This window comes from Strix uralensis, chromosome Z (assembly GCF_047716275.1).
Source record: "Strix uralensis isolate ZFMK-TIS-50842 chromosome Z, bStrUra1, whole genome shotgun sequence".
Classification (NCBI taxonomy): Eukaryota; Metazoa; Chordata; class Aves; order Strigiformes; family Strigidae; genus Strix; species Strix uralensis.
This window is the reverse complement of record NC_134012.1, coordinates 31304962-31319469: the sequence shown is the minus strand read 5'-3', so window position 1 is coordinate 31319469 and position 14508 is coordinate 31304962. Positions and strand designations below refer to the sequence as shown.

General features: G+C 36.5%; 1 protein-coding gene across 16 annotated transcripts in view; it reads right to left on the bottom strand.

Annotated features, from left to right (window-relative positions):
* Nucleotides 1-14508, bottom strand: part of KDM4C (lysine demethylase 4C) — a 275507-nt gene that overhangs the window by 88385 nt on the left and 172614 nt on the right. For 13 of the 16 annotated variants that reach the window (XR_012627265.1, XR_012627266.1, XR_012627267.1 and 10 more), the window contains one exon: nucleotides 312-367. The exons of 1 other annotated variant lie outside the window; for it this stretch is intronic. Coding sequence is in view for 10 of the 15 variants with exons in the window: in XM_074857256.1 (XP_074713357.1) it covers nucleotides 312-367 (56 nt within the window). In the remaining 5 variants the exon portion in view is untranslated. Of the gene's footprint in view, nucleotides 1-311; nucleotides 368-12912; nucleotides 13239-13307; nucleotides 13759-14508 lie in introns of those variants that run through there. 2 more of the 16 variants (XM_074857267.1, XM_074857266.1) reach the window with 2 other exon arrangements.

Below are 14508 nucleotides of genomic sequence, written 5' to 3'. Positions count from 1 at the left end.
TTTGATAAGACTTGCCCATGCAAACAATGACAAATGAGGTCTCATTTACTGTCTTTACTCAAAAGCCACCAGAATAAAAAATTTGGAACAAGTAAATGTGTGCAAGTACTAAAACAAATGTACATTTTAGCATCTAACTATTGCACAAAATGCCAGCGGCACCTTTCAATAGGAGTAATTTTAATTCTGCAATGATTCAGTTTAAAGGGACACTGTCAAGTAATTAGGTTTACAAATGTTTTGTACACGGGAATGGATTGGGAATAAAGTTTAAAACAAGCACATACAATCCCAAAGTATATATTACTTACTTCTTGTCAGTAGTTTGCTTTAATGCACCACCTCTCAAATTGCAGAGACAACACTCCTAAAAATAAAAATAGTGTAGAAAAAAGTGAGCTTTATTGACTGGTTAGAAATCAGTTTTATTCAGCTGATCTTAAGGATATGTAAATTGATAATTAATTACTAGGTTACAAACTGCCACTTGTAAGCATCATATTTCTTTACAGGAAAAATAGAAGAATACAGTAACAAGAAACAATTCAAATGAGCTAAAGAAAAACAAATTTTAAGTATTACTCATAAACAAGAGACAGCATCACTTTGAAAGCGATACTAAACAAAAAGGCGTTTAAACATTACTGCCATAGAAAGGCTGGAATTGCCATAGAAATTACTAAGGTAAAACAAAGTAAAATGACACATAGCCAGTTTAATAGAAGTTACTGGGAAACTGACACAGAAGCCATTGATCCAAGTCAAATATTTTGAAAATCTGCTTGTTCCTGACAGTTCTCAAACTTATAAACCTACCAGAATATGGGGTGGGTCATCCTTTCTTTTTTTGAAAAAAAAGTTCCCTTTGCTGCAGTACATGTTCACTGCCATGATCTTCAGTACAACTCCATCTGCTTTCAGGGCACTCAGCAAGGTATATTTCAGTGGTTCCCAAATACTATGCCAAACACAGCTTTTCCTACCTCTACTTAAAACTGTGCCTTTGAACAGATGATATACAGGCTTTTCTGCTTTCCAACACTTCTCTCCCTCTCTTCAGTCTCCTCCTTTTCTGAATCTATCTTTTCCCTTTTTTTTCCTTTTTTCCCTTGTTCCTTCAGGAACAGATGTTTCCAATGTTAGTTATTTTTCTTCCTGTCTTCATGTTTCTGCTCTATAAAGAACCAATAGCACAAAGTGAAGTCAAGATATCCTGTGCCTGTATTTCTATACTCAGAAATAGAGCTTGTCTCCTGAACCTCTAAATTTAAGTTGCCTTTGTAGGGGAAAACAAACAACAAAAACAAAACCCCAAAGAACTATTATGTAATACTCCAGTCTGATCTCAAAACCTCCAATAATGAAGATTATCAATGTCTGTCAGAAATCTAATTGAATGCTTTACTATACTTCCTACGAGAAAGATCTTTCCTAACTAGAAAATATTTCCTTGTGACAATTGCAACTTCTTTGCAATTTAAGCACATAAATTTTTTGTCTTACCTACCGAACCCATGGAAAACAGGTAACCCATCCTCTTAAGAGAGTACCCTTTTAACTATTTAATATTAGAGTTGTGAAGAAGAGAGTTGACTTTCATTACTTTAACCACAAGACCCTTGGCACAAGTTTCAGTTCACAGTTCCCTTTATAGTAAACATTAACTAAAGGAAACCCAAAGGCTCAAAATACCAATTTCTTCAGGTATTCAAAGGGGACTGAGCAGGAACAGGTAGTTTCAGCATATAAAGAAGAAAAATGAAATATAAGGAGGCTGCTATTGCAGCATGGAGTGGGAGCTTCAGCTCATATTGTTTCTAACTTTTGGTAGCCTCTTCAATAGAGAAAACAGCTCAGAAGGGAAAGGGCATAATTGCATAGGATTTCTCATTTTGGCTGTTGGAGAATAAGTAAAACTGTTTCTTCCAGAACCAACACTTGTATTCAATTAGCTGCATCTTTGTGAGGTTCTCTTGTTGCTTCTTAGGAAACCTGCTCTTGTATCAAGCCCACCACAAGACAAAAGCTCACTGCGGGTGGAGGGGCAGTGGTGAGAACAAGTGGAAGGGAGAACACAGGAAGGAGGAAGGGATGGAGTGAGACAGGGAGAAAGGGAGGGAAGGAGGGATGGAGCAAGACAGGGAAGAAGGGATGGAGCGAGACAGGGAGGGAGGGGAGGGGTGGGTAGGGGAGGGTTATTTCTTCTCTTTCTCCCCTAAGTGCCCACACTCTTGAAGGTAAAGCAAAATGGCGGGAACCAGAATTCCTCTAATACTATTTACTTTTCCATTTCTCTGTCAAAGAGAGATCAAGTCAACAAACCCCATGTCATTCTAGATTCACATGTCAAATTCAGTCTAATGTACTACCTTCTATTTTAGTTTCAAACCATTACTCTTTGAGATGGTGTTCAACCACTATACATAATCACCCCTTTCTTTCCTATACATAATTATCTTACAAGTATTTCTTGATCCTTATAATACCCTAACCTCATGGTATGTTTTTTGCCAACCTATACATACTAAATTCCCTTAACTACTCTTCCAGGTGATTCAAATCATCTTCACATTCTCCTTCTGTCTGTTGTCCTTCTTTGGATGTCATTATGATAACGAAATGCTGACATCTACACAGGTATACTCTCAAGCTGTGAGAAGCAGCATTACTGTCTTTCTTATCCTGAATATATTTTGGTTTTGACAAAACATCAGTCAATTGGAAAATTTACTGAACTACATGTGTGAAGACTTTCCTAAACTAGATGCTAAGAAATCACATTATTAAGGCTTTATACACATTAATTCACCTTGCTAGAATTGTTCTGAAATAATACAACAAAAATTCCACTAAACAGTTAATGGGCACAGTGCACTGTTTCCAGTAAAGCACCACTACAGTCATGGGAAATTTGCTTATAATTTACATTCAGTTCTCAAAGGCAAGCACTTGTATATGAAAACTAGAGCACGAAACAGTCTGCAGATCTTTAAACCTACCTGGGAATCCTCAGCACTACCACAGAGTAATCCTACAGCACTGCATCCTTTTCAAACTGATTCACCTTAGAATCTTGCTTACAAATCACCAAAGATCTATTTCTTCAACTCTTCCTTAACATTCATCTCCACAACATTCTAGAATTACAAAAGAAAACTCTCTCTTCCAGTATCTGTATAAAGTAAGACATCTCCATACAATTCCCAAGCTTTAGGACACTAACATTCACTTCACCTTCTAGTTTTTTAGTGGAGATGATGCATTTTTTTTCATAAGAATACAGACCATATCCACAGTTTCTGGACTAAACACTTCCCCTGGTTTACAGTGAAACTGAATTTTGCAACCAGCATTCCTAATCTGGTTTATTTTTCATTTCTGTTTCAACCACTGCTAGAAATCACACAAAAAGCCTGAAGTCAATGTGAATTAACCATGCTTCCTTTGGTACATACATCCAAAAGATGGACCATCTTTTTTGTAATGATATGCCACTACTCAGGCATAGATGCATATTAATTATTGTTGCATGGATAAATACCAGACAAAACCCAAGCCTGTTCACAGTCATTTATAATTTAAAATTAATGCATTTGGTTGTCTTTGAGTATTTTTTACACTTTGGCAAAATTCGAAGTTATATTGACAGTAATGCTTATAAAAAGCAGTTTTCACACTTCCATATTTGCATACTTACTTTGTCAGCAATAGCATTCTGTATGAGACAGGAAGTTGCCTGACACAGCAAGGCAATAGAGTTCAGCCAAGCCATAGCAGAGGGTTATATAGTAAGTCATATAATGGTTATTCTTATGGACAACTATGAACATGCCTCACACAATCCCCTTTCTTGTTAACCTGCTGTTTCTCATTTCCTCTAAGACCCTGTAAATTACAACAGCATTTCCAAATAATTATATTTATCCAGTTAAATGAAATATGTAACTTATGTTGGTGGATGAAGAAAGGGTAAAATAAAACATGTTATTCTTAATTAATTTAGTCTGACACATTTTCAACTTCCTCATAGAATGTAGTTTCCATAATCAACCTAACAATCTCTTCCAGCTCTTTGACATCACTGCCATTAGGAAGTTTTTTGTAACAGCTAACCTGATGATTTCCTGCTGCAACTTAAGTCTTTCTACTTTATGCATCATAAATGTGAAAACCAAGATTGTTCCTATCCTTTTTGTCACTTTCCATCTACAGCCCCTTAGTCTGTTAAAATGTTTTAGAAAACATACCTAGATATTAGGAAAATCCTGCTACCTGGCACTCCTAAGTATACAGAATCACAGAATCATCTAGGTTGGAAAAGACCTTGAAGATCATCCAGTCCAACTATTAACCTCACACTGCCAGTTCCCAACTACACCCTATCCCTCAGCGCTATGTCGACCCGACTCTTAAACACCTCCAGGGATGGGGACTCCACCACCTCCCTGGGCAGCCCATTCCAACACCTAATAACCCCTTCTGGAAAGAAATGCTTCCTAATATCCAGTCTAAACCTTCCCTGGCTCAGCTTGAGGCCATTATCTCTTGTCCTATTGCTTATTACTTGGTTAAAGAGACTCATCCCCAGCTCTCTGCAACCTCCTTTCAGGGAGTTGTAGAGGGCGATGAGGTCTCCCCTCAGCCTCCTCTTCTCCAGACTAAACAACCCCAGTTCCCTCAGCCGCTCCTCGTACGACATGTGCTCCAGACCCTGCACCAGCTTCGTTGCCCTTCTCTGGACATGCTCGAGTAATTCAATGTCCTTTTTGTAGTGAGGGGCCACAATATACATTATATATATATTATACATTTAATTTTCATGTGTTTGTAAGGTTTGTGATTCTGAAAAACAAACAATGCATTCACTGAACTTTATTATTATAATAAAGTTATTGTGATAACTTTATTACCACTGCTTTATTTAGCAGTAACACCAGAATGAATAATTTCAAGTAAATATACATTTTGGCTAGTGGTTTGAAGCATTGCAAGTACAAGTTGATAATGTCTTCAGCACTGAGTAGAACAGTATTCATCCAGTTAACAATATATTTTCACTTTTTTTTTAATCAACTATTTTTCCCTGTGTGTCTAATGACTCTGACTAGTGTCTAAAAGCACTCAAAAATCTAAGAAAAGCGGTTAGGACAGGGTTTTTTATTCAAGTATTTCTAGTAAGAGGTCAGAACAATTGTTTCCAGTTTTGAGAGTCAACTGCTACAAAGCTGTGTCGCAATAATGCTGATTTACCAGTCTCATTTAAAAGTAGCTAATTAAACCAGACATCTAATCTTGAACTCTGCCACAGTTAAGACAAATAGATACAAATTGCATGGCTAAGGCTGATAAACATCTTTTGTTTCCTTCAAGCCACTCTGGTGGGCTTTTTAGAGTGGAACCTTTGAACTGAAAAAAAGACAGCCTTAGTCTTCCACCTTCTGTCTCAATTGCCTTGTTAATGCCCAAGGTCATAATTCCTAACAGTATTAACACAGATGTGCATCTGGACATGGCATTGCTGCCTTTTCAGCTATCTCATTTCCCCAGTTTATTTATATTTGTGTATGTAATTATCTTTGTGTAAGGAGAAAAGGGTTGGGGTTTCTCTTAAGACATTTGAAAATGTCATTTTCAGGAATGGTCCACTAATGATTATTTTAATCTTTCCACACCAGGGGAATAATCTTCACTCAGAAAATAGCTTTTGAGATTATTTAATTTCAATTCAGAGACCATTACTCTACCCAGTTCAAGTTATTACCTTAAAATTAGCTTTTCAGAGACAAACTTCCATTTTTTTTAGAGACAAAATATTTCTAAAAGTAACAAATTACAGACAAATTGAGAGTTTTCTAGTAAAAGGATTCACTCTCCTATCTGGGAGCACCATTTCTTAACAGAGTTGCTAGCTGCTACCATTATAACACACAATCTTCATTTGTATATAAACACTGTCAAACTTCCACCATCATCTGCCTCAACAAAGTCACGATTTTTAACAATAATAGGAACTCTGAAAAAAGCATTTCACCTTTTTTTAGAAAATGTTACAGAAAAATTTTATTCTGTCCAAAAGAATAAACCACTGTCAATTGTTTTAGCATTTTGTAGATGCTTAGAGTTCACATTGATTGAGGAGGCTGAGTAATTCCTTGAAAGAGAAATAAATCCGCCCCAGGTTAATATTTATTTAATATGTAGAGACATCTTTGGATGCAAGGTTAAACCATGTTCTTGAAAATTGAAGGTGGCCATACTTCTGCAACAGATGAACATTTTACTCTTTCAGATGCATTCAAACTTGTTGAAGACATTCACCTTTGGGAATTTTAAGTTTACAAATCATCATGTACTGAATTTCCACATTTTAGTAGCCTAATCCTGCAAATATTCAGTCTGCCCTGCTCTTGATTCAGGAACGGTCAAAAATTTCCTTGCAATTGCAGCTCTCACATCATGCCAGGCTGAAGCAACAGTATAAGCAAATAGTCTTTTGCTGTGCTGCCCATGACATAGCATTATTGAGCACAGTCATCTGCCAGAATGCAAAAAGCAGGAGAGTGTTGGCTGCAATAAGAAGACTAGGAAAAGGACAGGAAAAAAAAAGGTGAGATGGGGAATGGGAGCAGGGAGAGAATTCTGCAGCCAGAGACAGAAATGGAAACTGGTGGGGCTGAAACTGAAATAAGAAGCAAACACTCATTACAGGTAACTGGAATAAAAAGTAACTTCCCCACTTCGCAGGGGGACCTATGTGTCCTTTCTTACTAGAATGTGCATATCTGAAGTAAAAAACACATACAAAGTATGAAATGGAAACAGCTACATGACTGAATATGAAATACTTTCTGCAATAGTGACTACTGGTCACTTAGTTTTAGAAAATGTTTACGTTAGAGAGACTGTTCCCAAGCATCCGAACAACAAAGATTACAGACAACTTTCCCTTTGAAGAATACTCAAAAGGAATGAGATTAGCTGTTTGTTGGGGTGGGGGGGTGGGGGGGTGGGGGGTGGTGGTGGGGGTGTTAATTTTAAAAAACAGCACTGAAATTAGGTACAAAATATAAAACTGATCATTCTTCCTGCAAAATATAATGAGACTGTGAAAATCACCACCAGAGGATAACACTGTGGCTAAACACTTAGCAAACACACAAACAAAAATGGAATGTGGGTATGTCTACTGATAAAAAATATGTAGGATTATTCCCATTATTATACAACGCTTGGAAGTGACGGTAAATATTTAAACCAGTAAAGATTTAAACCTGAACATCTTTAGATGAAAATTTGTATCTTCAAGAAAGCAGCCTAGCACCAGCTGTGCAGGGCAGGATATACTGCTAACTGGCTATTTCCAGCTTTTTTTTCCCCTCAGTGATTTTGCAGCAGTACTCCTGGAGATCAGATACAGTCTTTGAGGACAAATTTAGACTGGATGAGATTAATGAAGGTTCTCTGGTCCAATTCCAGTTCCAAGCAGGGCCAGATTCAAAACTGCATCTGACTGAAATCCTGTTTCCCCCTGCAGGGAATGGGCAACCCCTTCCTTGGTAAAATAAGAATACCCCCATGCCTGGAGATGCCCAAAGATATCAAGCCTTTTCACATGGATATCAGTGGCAAAGGCTGACTTGGTGAACTGCAATGAAGGGAAGCCAAGGTCAAAATGGACTTTGCGTCTAAGCATTATGGCACTTAGGTCAAAAGGTATTTTTCAGGTTTAACAGTCTTTAATTTGGTTTCTGTGATAGCATCAGGGAATCACAGTATTTATAAACCTGTTAAAATATGTTGTGTCAAAGACTGTTTTTTACAAGCAATACATATCCTGTCACCAGACTGTCATGGTTTAACCACAGCTGGCAACTAAGAAACAGCAGCTGCTCACTTACTCCTTCACCTGCCCTGGTGGGATCGTGAGGAGAACTGGAAAAAAGGTAAAACTCATGGGTTAAGATAAGAACAGTTTAATAATTAAAGTATAATGTAATGTATTACTATTGTAATGTATTGTCCTAATTGTGATGAAACGGAAGATAACAAAAAGAGAGAAATAAAACCCAGGAAAAGACAAGTGATGCACAATGCAATTGCTCACCACCTGCAGACTGATGCCCGAGCAGTGATCCACCCCTCCCGGCCAACTCCCCCCAGTTTATGTACTGAGCATGACGTCCTATGGTATGGAATAGCCCTTTGGCTAGTTCGGGTCACCTGTCCTGGCCACGCTGCCTGCCAGCTTCTTGTGCACCTGCTCGCTGGCAGAGCATGGGAAACTGAAAAAAATCTTTAACTTAGCTGTTGCAAAATAGTGCTTATCCTAAAACATTAGTGTGTTACCAACATTATTCTCATACTAAATCTAAAACACAGCATTATACCAGCTACTAGGAAGAAAATTAATTCTGTCCCAGCTGAAACCAGGACATAGACTAATACCAAAATCAGAAAGAAATATCACGCTCCCCACCCCCGAGTCCACGCATGGTTACCATCAGCATGTGTAAGTAATTCTGCCAGTAAGACAGCTTTTTGCAGAAAAGGTTTAGGAAAATCCAGATTTTAAAAATAAACAAACACCACAAAAAAAAAAATTAAAAATCAGGCCTTACTTGTCTGAAAAGAAAAAACACAGAAAACTTAAGGTTTTAACCTTTCCTGCTATAGCCAGATTTTAATGACCAATAATTTATTTTTATTAACAGTATCCAAATGCTTTTAAAGCTTGGTAGCAAGATCAGTCTGAAACTAAAGATGCTGTATACCAACTCACATGTAGTGAGTTAATTCTGGCAGTTATTTGGCTCTGAAAACAGCAGTTTATAATGGAGAAGCTGACACTGTATCAGTGAGAAAGGCACCACTATAAAAAGATTGTTCAAAATCATTATTTTCAGTAGGGTGAAATAGGGCAGTTTCTGAGCTGGAATACTGAAAGCTCTTATGTGCCATTTTTCTGAAGCCTCAGGAAAAAAAATTTAAAAATCCTTCAACTGATGTAATGGGCTGCTCTAACCACAAAATACAAACCAGAAGTCTGAATATCAACAGTAAAATATAAAGCATGAAAAAGCTCATCTACAGAAAAAAAAAAAAAAATCTGCTAAACTGTTTAACACTTGCTATTCAACATAGGATCTATTCTCAACATCGGTGCTGACCAGATTAGGTGCTGGACTATTGCTGTTGTGCTGTGGAGGGCTAGAATAACTTGTGAAAAGTCATGCAGCTTCCTCGATAGCCTTATTAACAGCCAGCTTACCATGAAGTAAGGCACTGAATTGCATTTACATGTTTCCTTACTTGCACTTCTTTCTCTTTCCTGTCCCAAATCCTTTTGTCTTTTAAATAACAAAGGCATTTATGTTTATGTATTATTGCTACTAGGTGACCACATCCTTGCATGCTGTACAGTACGCTGCATTCTCTATAATGCCAGTCATTATTTTTCCTGCCTTCACTAGCTTTCTTTAGCTGAAGCATTTAAGATTAATGAGGCATTTATTCTCAATCAAGGCACTTTGTATGAATACAGTTACACTTTCAGAAGCCATGCAAATTACTTATTTAATATAATTTGATTTTTTATTTGTTTTGGGGGGTTGATTTATGGCTATTTTTTGCCCATTAGCATAGACAAATTCGGTATGACTTTTGTCAATAATCGTTATCAAACAGGACCTACTGCCTAGTAGAATATAAAGATATGTTATGTTATCATGGATCCAGGTGCATCATTGGAAGGTGAAAATCTGCCAAAAAATCAAATTGTAAAGCATACTATTTCAGCTACTTAGAGATGTTGCAACTGCAAGAAAACAGTATGCTTCCGAATCTCAAAAGCAGTTTCCTCTGATAATATAAAATGGAATGTCCATCAAAGAACAATCTGGCTTTGTAAATCTGAGTCCACGTAGGCATTTTTTATTTCCATATTTTAGTGATGTTCATAGTTGGGATTCACACATAATACTGTTTCATTTAGCTATTAATATAGCTCTCATTTCTATAGTCCTCTCATACTTCAGTGCTTTGCAAAATCATACTGATATACAAAAACCTAGTATAGAATCATAGAACAGTTTGGGTTGGAAGGGACCTTAAAGATCATCCAGTTCCAACCCCCCTGTCACGGGCAGGGACACCTTCCACTAGACCAGGTTGCTCAGAGACCTGTCCAACTTGGCCTTGAACACTGCCAGGGAGGGGGCAGCCACAGCTTCTCTGGGCAACCTGTTCCAGTGTCTCACCACTCTCACAGTGAAGAACTTCTTCCTTATATCTAATCTAAATCTACCCTCTTCCAGTTTAAAGACATTATGCTGTGTCCTACCACTATGTACCCTTGTGAAAAGTCACTCTCAAATTTTAGTCCTCTCCATTTTTAGTAAAGACCAATTTTTCTACAAAGTTAACATAACTGCTGGGAGTTTAAGAAAGTATTATTTAATAGAACTAAAACCAACACTTAATTGTGTAAGCAAAGGAAGAAGAAGGAACTTTTCTTTCTAAGAAATTAACTCTGAACTTTGAACCAAGGTTTGTACCAATGTTTCAGAACTTCCATTTTATTCTCCAGTGCACAAGGATTTTCTTTCTCCTTATTTTCCGATCAGCCTTCCCTTCAGGATGTAAAGGGTTATCCTGAAGGGAATTTCTCAGACAGGTCTTTCTGAGCTAAATCTCCTCCTTCTAGGAATCAATGTGAAGAGGAAGGAAAACAATTTCAGACATTTAGGAAGCTGGAGTTTCAGAGAATAGATATTTTCTGATAATTAAGTCTTCTCATTTTTTACACTTTTCTGATGTAAGAATTGAATTTTTGAAGGCATGTGGATACGTAATTCCTACAGTGAGTCAAATCTCAGCTTCACATCTTCTGCAACAGCTGCAGGTTTTAGGAATGCTTATCCTGAACAAGAATTTAGATGAATATGATTTTTTCATTTGTTTCACATAGAAACTTGAGGTCTGAACCGTGTTAGTTGGAATGTAAAATACCTCACTCTATATTCCCTACAGTAAAAAAAAAGGTCATGCAAATAAGTAATTTCTTTAATTACATCTCCCTCTCCAGAGAGACTTATGGTATTACACAGCAATTTAAAATACAATTAAAGTATCGTATGTGTAACAACAGATACAGAAAAATTTATACAAATTAAAACACTGATTTATAAAAGACACATGCATATAATTCAAAGGTAGCATAAAACTTTCAGCTGTTGGTTGGCACAACTAACAAATTGCAGATTTTTAAAAGGGAAAGTCATACTCTGGGCAGCAGTATATTCAATTAAGTTGTCTTTTTTATAGATGTAGAGAAGATTAGCTAAAAGAGAACCACATTTATTGTAAGTATAATGCTAAGATTAAAGTATTGTACTATTTTGAAGTGAAAGCTGTTAGGATAATCTAAGATTATTGTCCAAACTCTGAAGAGACAGAAACATGACCCTAAAATGACAAATAGGACCCAAATAAGTATTCACAATTCTTAATCATGCTGATGTCAGCAATGAAGTTCCATACAAGCAAAAATACACTAATACATTTAAGTTGTATACCAAACTGACAATTTCTTCTCCAAAGAGAACTATGGTCACAATGCTTTGCAATGAATAATACTGTTCAAACAGACAAAAGAGAACCATAGAAAAAAGAAACATATGTCTATTTTATCCTTCTACCCCAAGGCACAAGCAAGCCTTCTTCAACTATTCCTGACAAATGTGTGTCTAACATGTTTTTAAAAATTGTGAAGGAGTAGATTCTACAAAATCTCTATATATCCTATTCCAGTAGTTCACTGTTTTGAGAAATAAAAATTCACAGTATTTCCCAATATTAACATAAACTTCTGCTGATGCAGTTTAAAGATGCTACAAGTCATCTTGTCCCTAAAATGAGAGAAGGGCAATTAATCGTGTTCCTATATTTACATGAGAGAATGATACTTCTTTCCTTTCTGTCTTCCCTTGGCTATACTAAGAAGGTTAATTATTTTCAATCCTCCCTTATGGAATGGTTGAGGTCTATCAGGAATGATTAAAATAATTTTTGTCTTTTTTTTTTTTGCAATTTCGATTGCACTTCTTGTTTTCTTCCATCCCATTCAGGCTTGTGGTTTTCTGAACCATGTGTGTTCACTGTTAGACACAGTTCTTCAGTTGGGCTCTCATCAAAGCTGAAGAGATCAGAGCAAAAAGATCGTTCCGTATGTTTTTCAGGCTTTACTTTCAGTACAAGGCTTAAACATTCTGGTGTGATGTTTCAGGTTCTGTAAAACTGATGTTCAGGTTGCGAGCAGAATAGTCACAACTCCAGTTGGCAGTAGGAGCTACTGCTGAGGTAGGGACTCCCATCTTATATGCGCATAACTGATAACTCCTTTCTAAGTATTGTACCTATCTCTGTTGAATTCCGTGTAATTTATTTTACACCACTTCTTCAATACAGTAATAATTACTGTCCTACAAAATAGTAGGATCTAATCCAAAGCAATATTTGGATCCAATCCAAAATAGTAATCCTAACCCAAATTAGTAAACCTCAGCCTAAAAGATGCCCAAGATCCTTGGTACTTACAGAAAATGCATTAGGAATGCTTCTTATTAATCCTTTTGTGTCATTGAAATACTGAAATAACTGAAGAAAATAATATTTTGAATAATACCTGAAACACATTTGACAGTTGTGAAAAAGCCTTTGATATATTCTCTAAATTTAACACCTTGGTAGCTTCACATAAGGTACACTCCCCCATCTCCTATGCAATCATCTTACAGTAGACCAGTCTAGATTTCTACATATATTCCATAAGGACATGAAAAGCAATCAGCAAATGATGCACAGAACTTTATCACTCTTTAAAAGTCTGATGAGAATGATGAGTGGTGGCCTGAGATAGTGAGGGTTGAAAGCAGATCCATATTCTTATATGTTTGGCAACTATTGATTTACACCATATCTCTTCTGTCGCTTGAATATCAGAATTTAAAACACTATCAAAAGCATCTGAAAGTAAGAATGCATGAAATCTTCTGCTTATTCCTTATTCCCATGAGCTGTCACAGCAAGAAATCAGTTGGTTTGTTCATAAATATGTATCTCTGTGTACTCTGTTGTTGTCTAGGTGTTTAGATATTGGTAGATTCATCATTCGTTTAGTATTTCTCTTGGAATCCAAGATAGGTTGACTGCTACGTAATTCTTGGGTCACCCATTTCCTGCTTTTTTAAAAAGAAACATTAAATTTTCCAGGCTGCTGGCATCTCACCTAAGCTCGGCAAGCTCTCAGAGATAACCACTAGTAATCCTGAGATGCTTCAGCATCTCAAGAGTTTTGAAAGACCCCACTATTAAAAAAGTGAATTGGGTATCATTCACGTATGAAAAAATATGAGCATTATTCACATCCTTGAAACTGTTGGATTTTTGCTATTTAACTTCGGTAGCAGATGTCTACTATCTATCACTCCTACATATTTCAGCTCACAATGAACAGTTCACATTGACATGTGAACAACATGCAATAACAAAGAATACAAGACAGCCGACTAAGGAGGACAAGTTTTAAGTAAATTTAATACTAGTGAGGTCTATTCGATCTTCAACATTTCATTAAAACTTCCCAACTGAATGATAACATATGACATTAAGAATGTGAATTTTATTCCACAAACATATCTGAATGAATAGCTGTCTTGGGGCATAAGACAGTATCACTTCACTTGGGTCACCAAACTGGACCTATACAAAGATGAAGTTGTTGGCACTAATGATTTAGCTGTACAATAATTAATACACATACAAAATCACAGCAATTCAGTTAAATATATAATAAAGATTACATTAAATAAATTGTCCAAGCGGACAACACATATTTTCACAGTGAAAACGATGCTCCATTTCATTCCTATCACCTTCTTGATACCTAACACATAAAATTTCAGAAGTCCATTGATACTTCTCTTCAATCCCTGGCACATGCTTTTGCAAAAATCTAATACTAAAATCTCTTCACATAAAACGTCCGTTCAGCTACTTTCTGTATGGTTTTGGTATCTCTTCCACTGCTTCATCTCATCTCCTCAAATAATTTGGCAAACAATTACTTTCTCTACAGTTCATACAGTTCATATCTTCCTTATTTTCAGAAACTTATATGCATCATAACAGAATAAAACTAAACCTAGTCAGTAAAATGTGCATAATTCTCAAATTAACGCTGTCCTTTGTTGGGAATTTTTCCCCTAAAAGTTTGTCAAAGAAAAATCCCAGTCAAGACAAGCTTTAATCTTCTCCCCAACATTTTCCTTTTTCTATCACATTATCCAGTTCCCCCTTCATTGCCCCATAGTGAACATAAATGTGTCAAGTCAGTCATTCTCTCTCTACCTTTGTTCATATCTTTCACCTGCTCCTGCACGATCCAAATGTCCTCTTCACTTCAAGAACATTTGTAAAATAACCTTAAAATCGCAGAACAATTTTAGAATC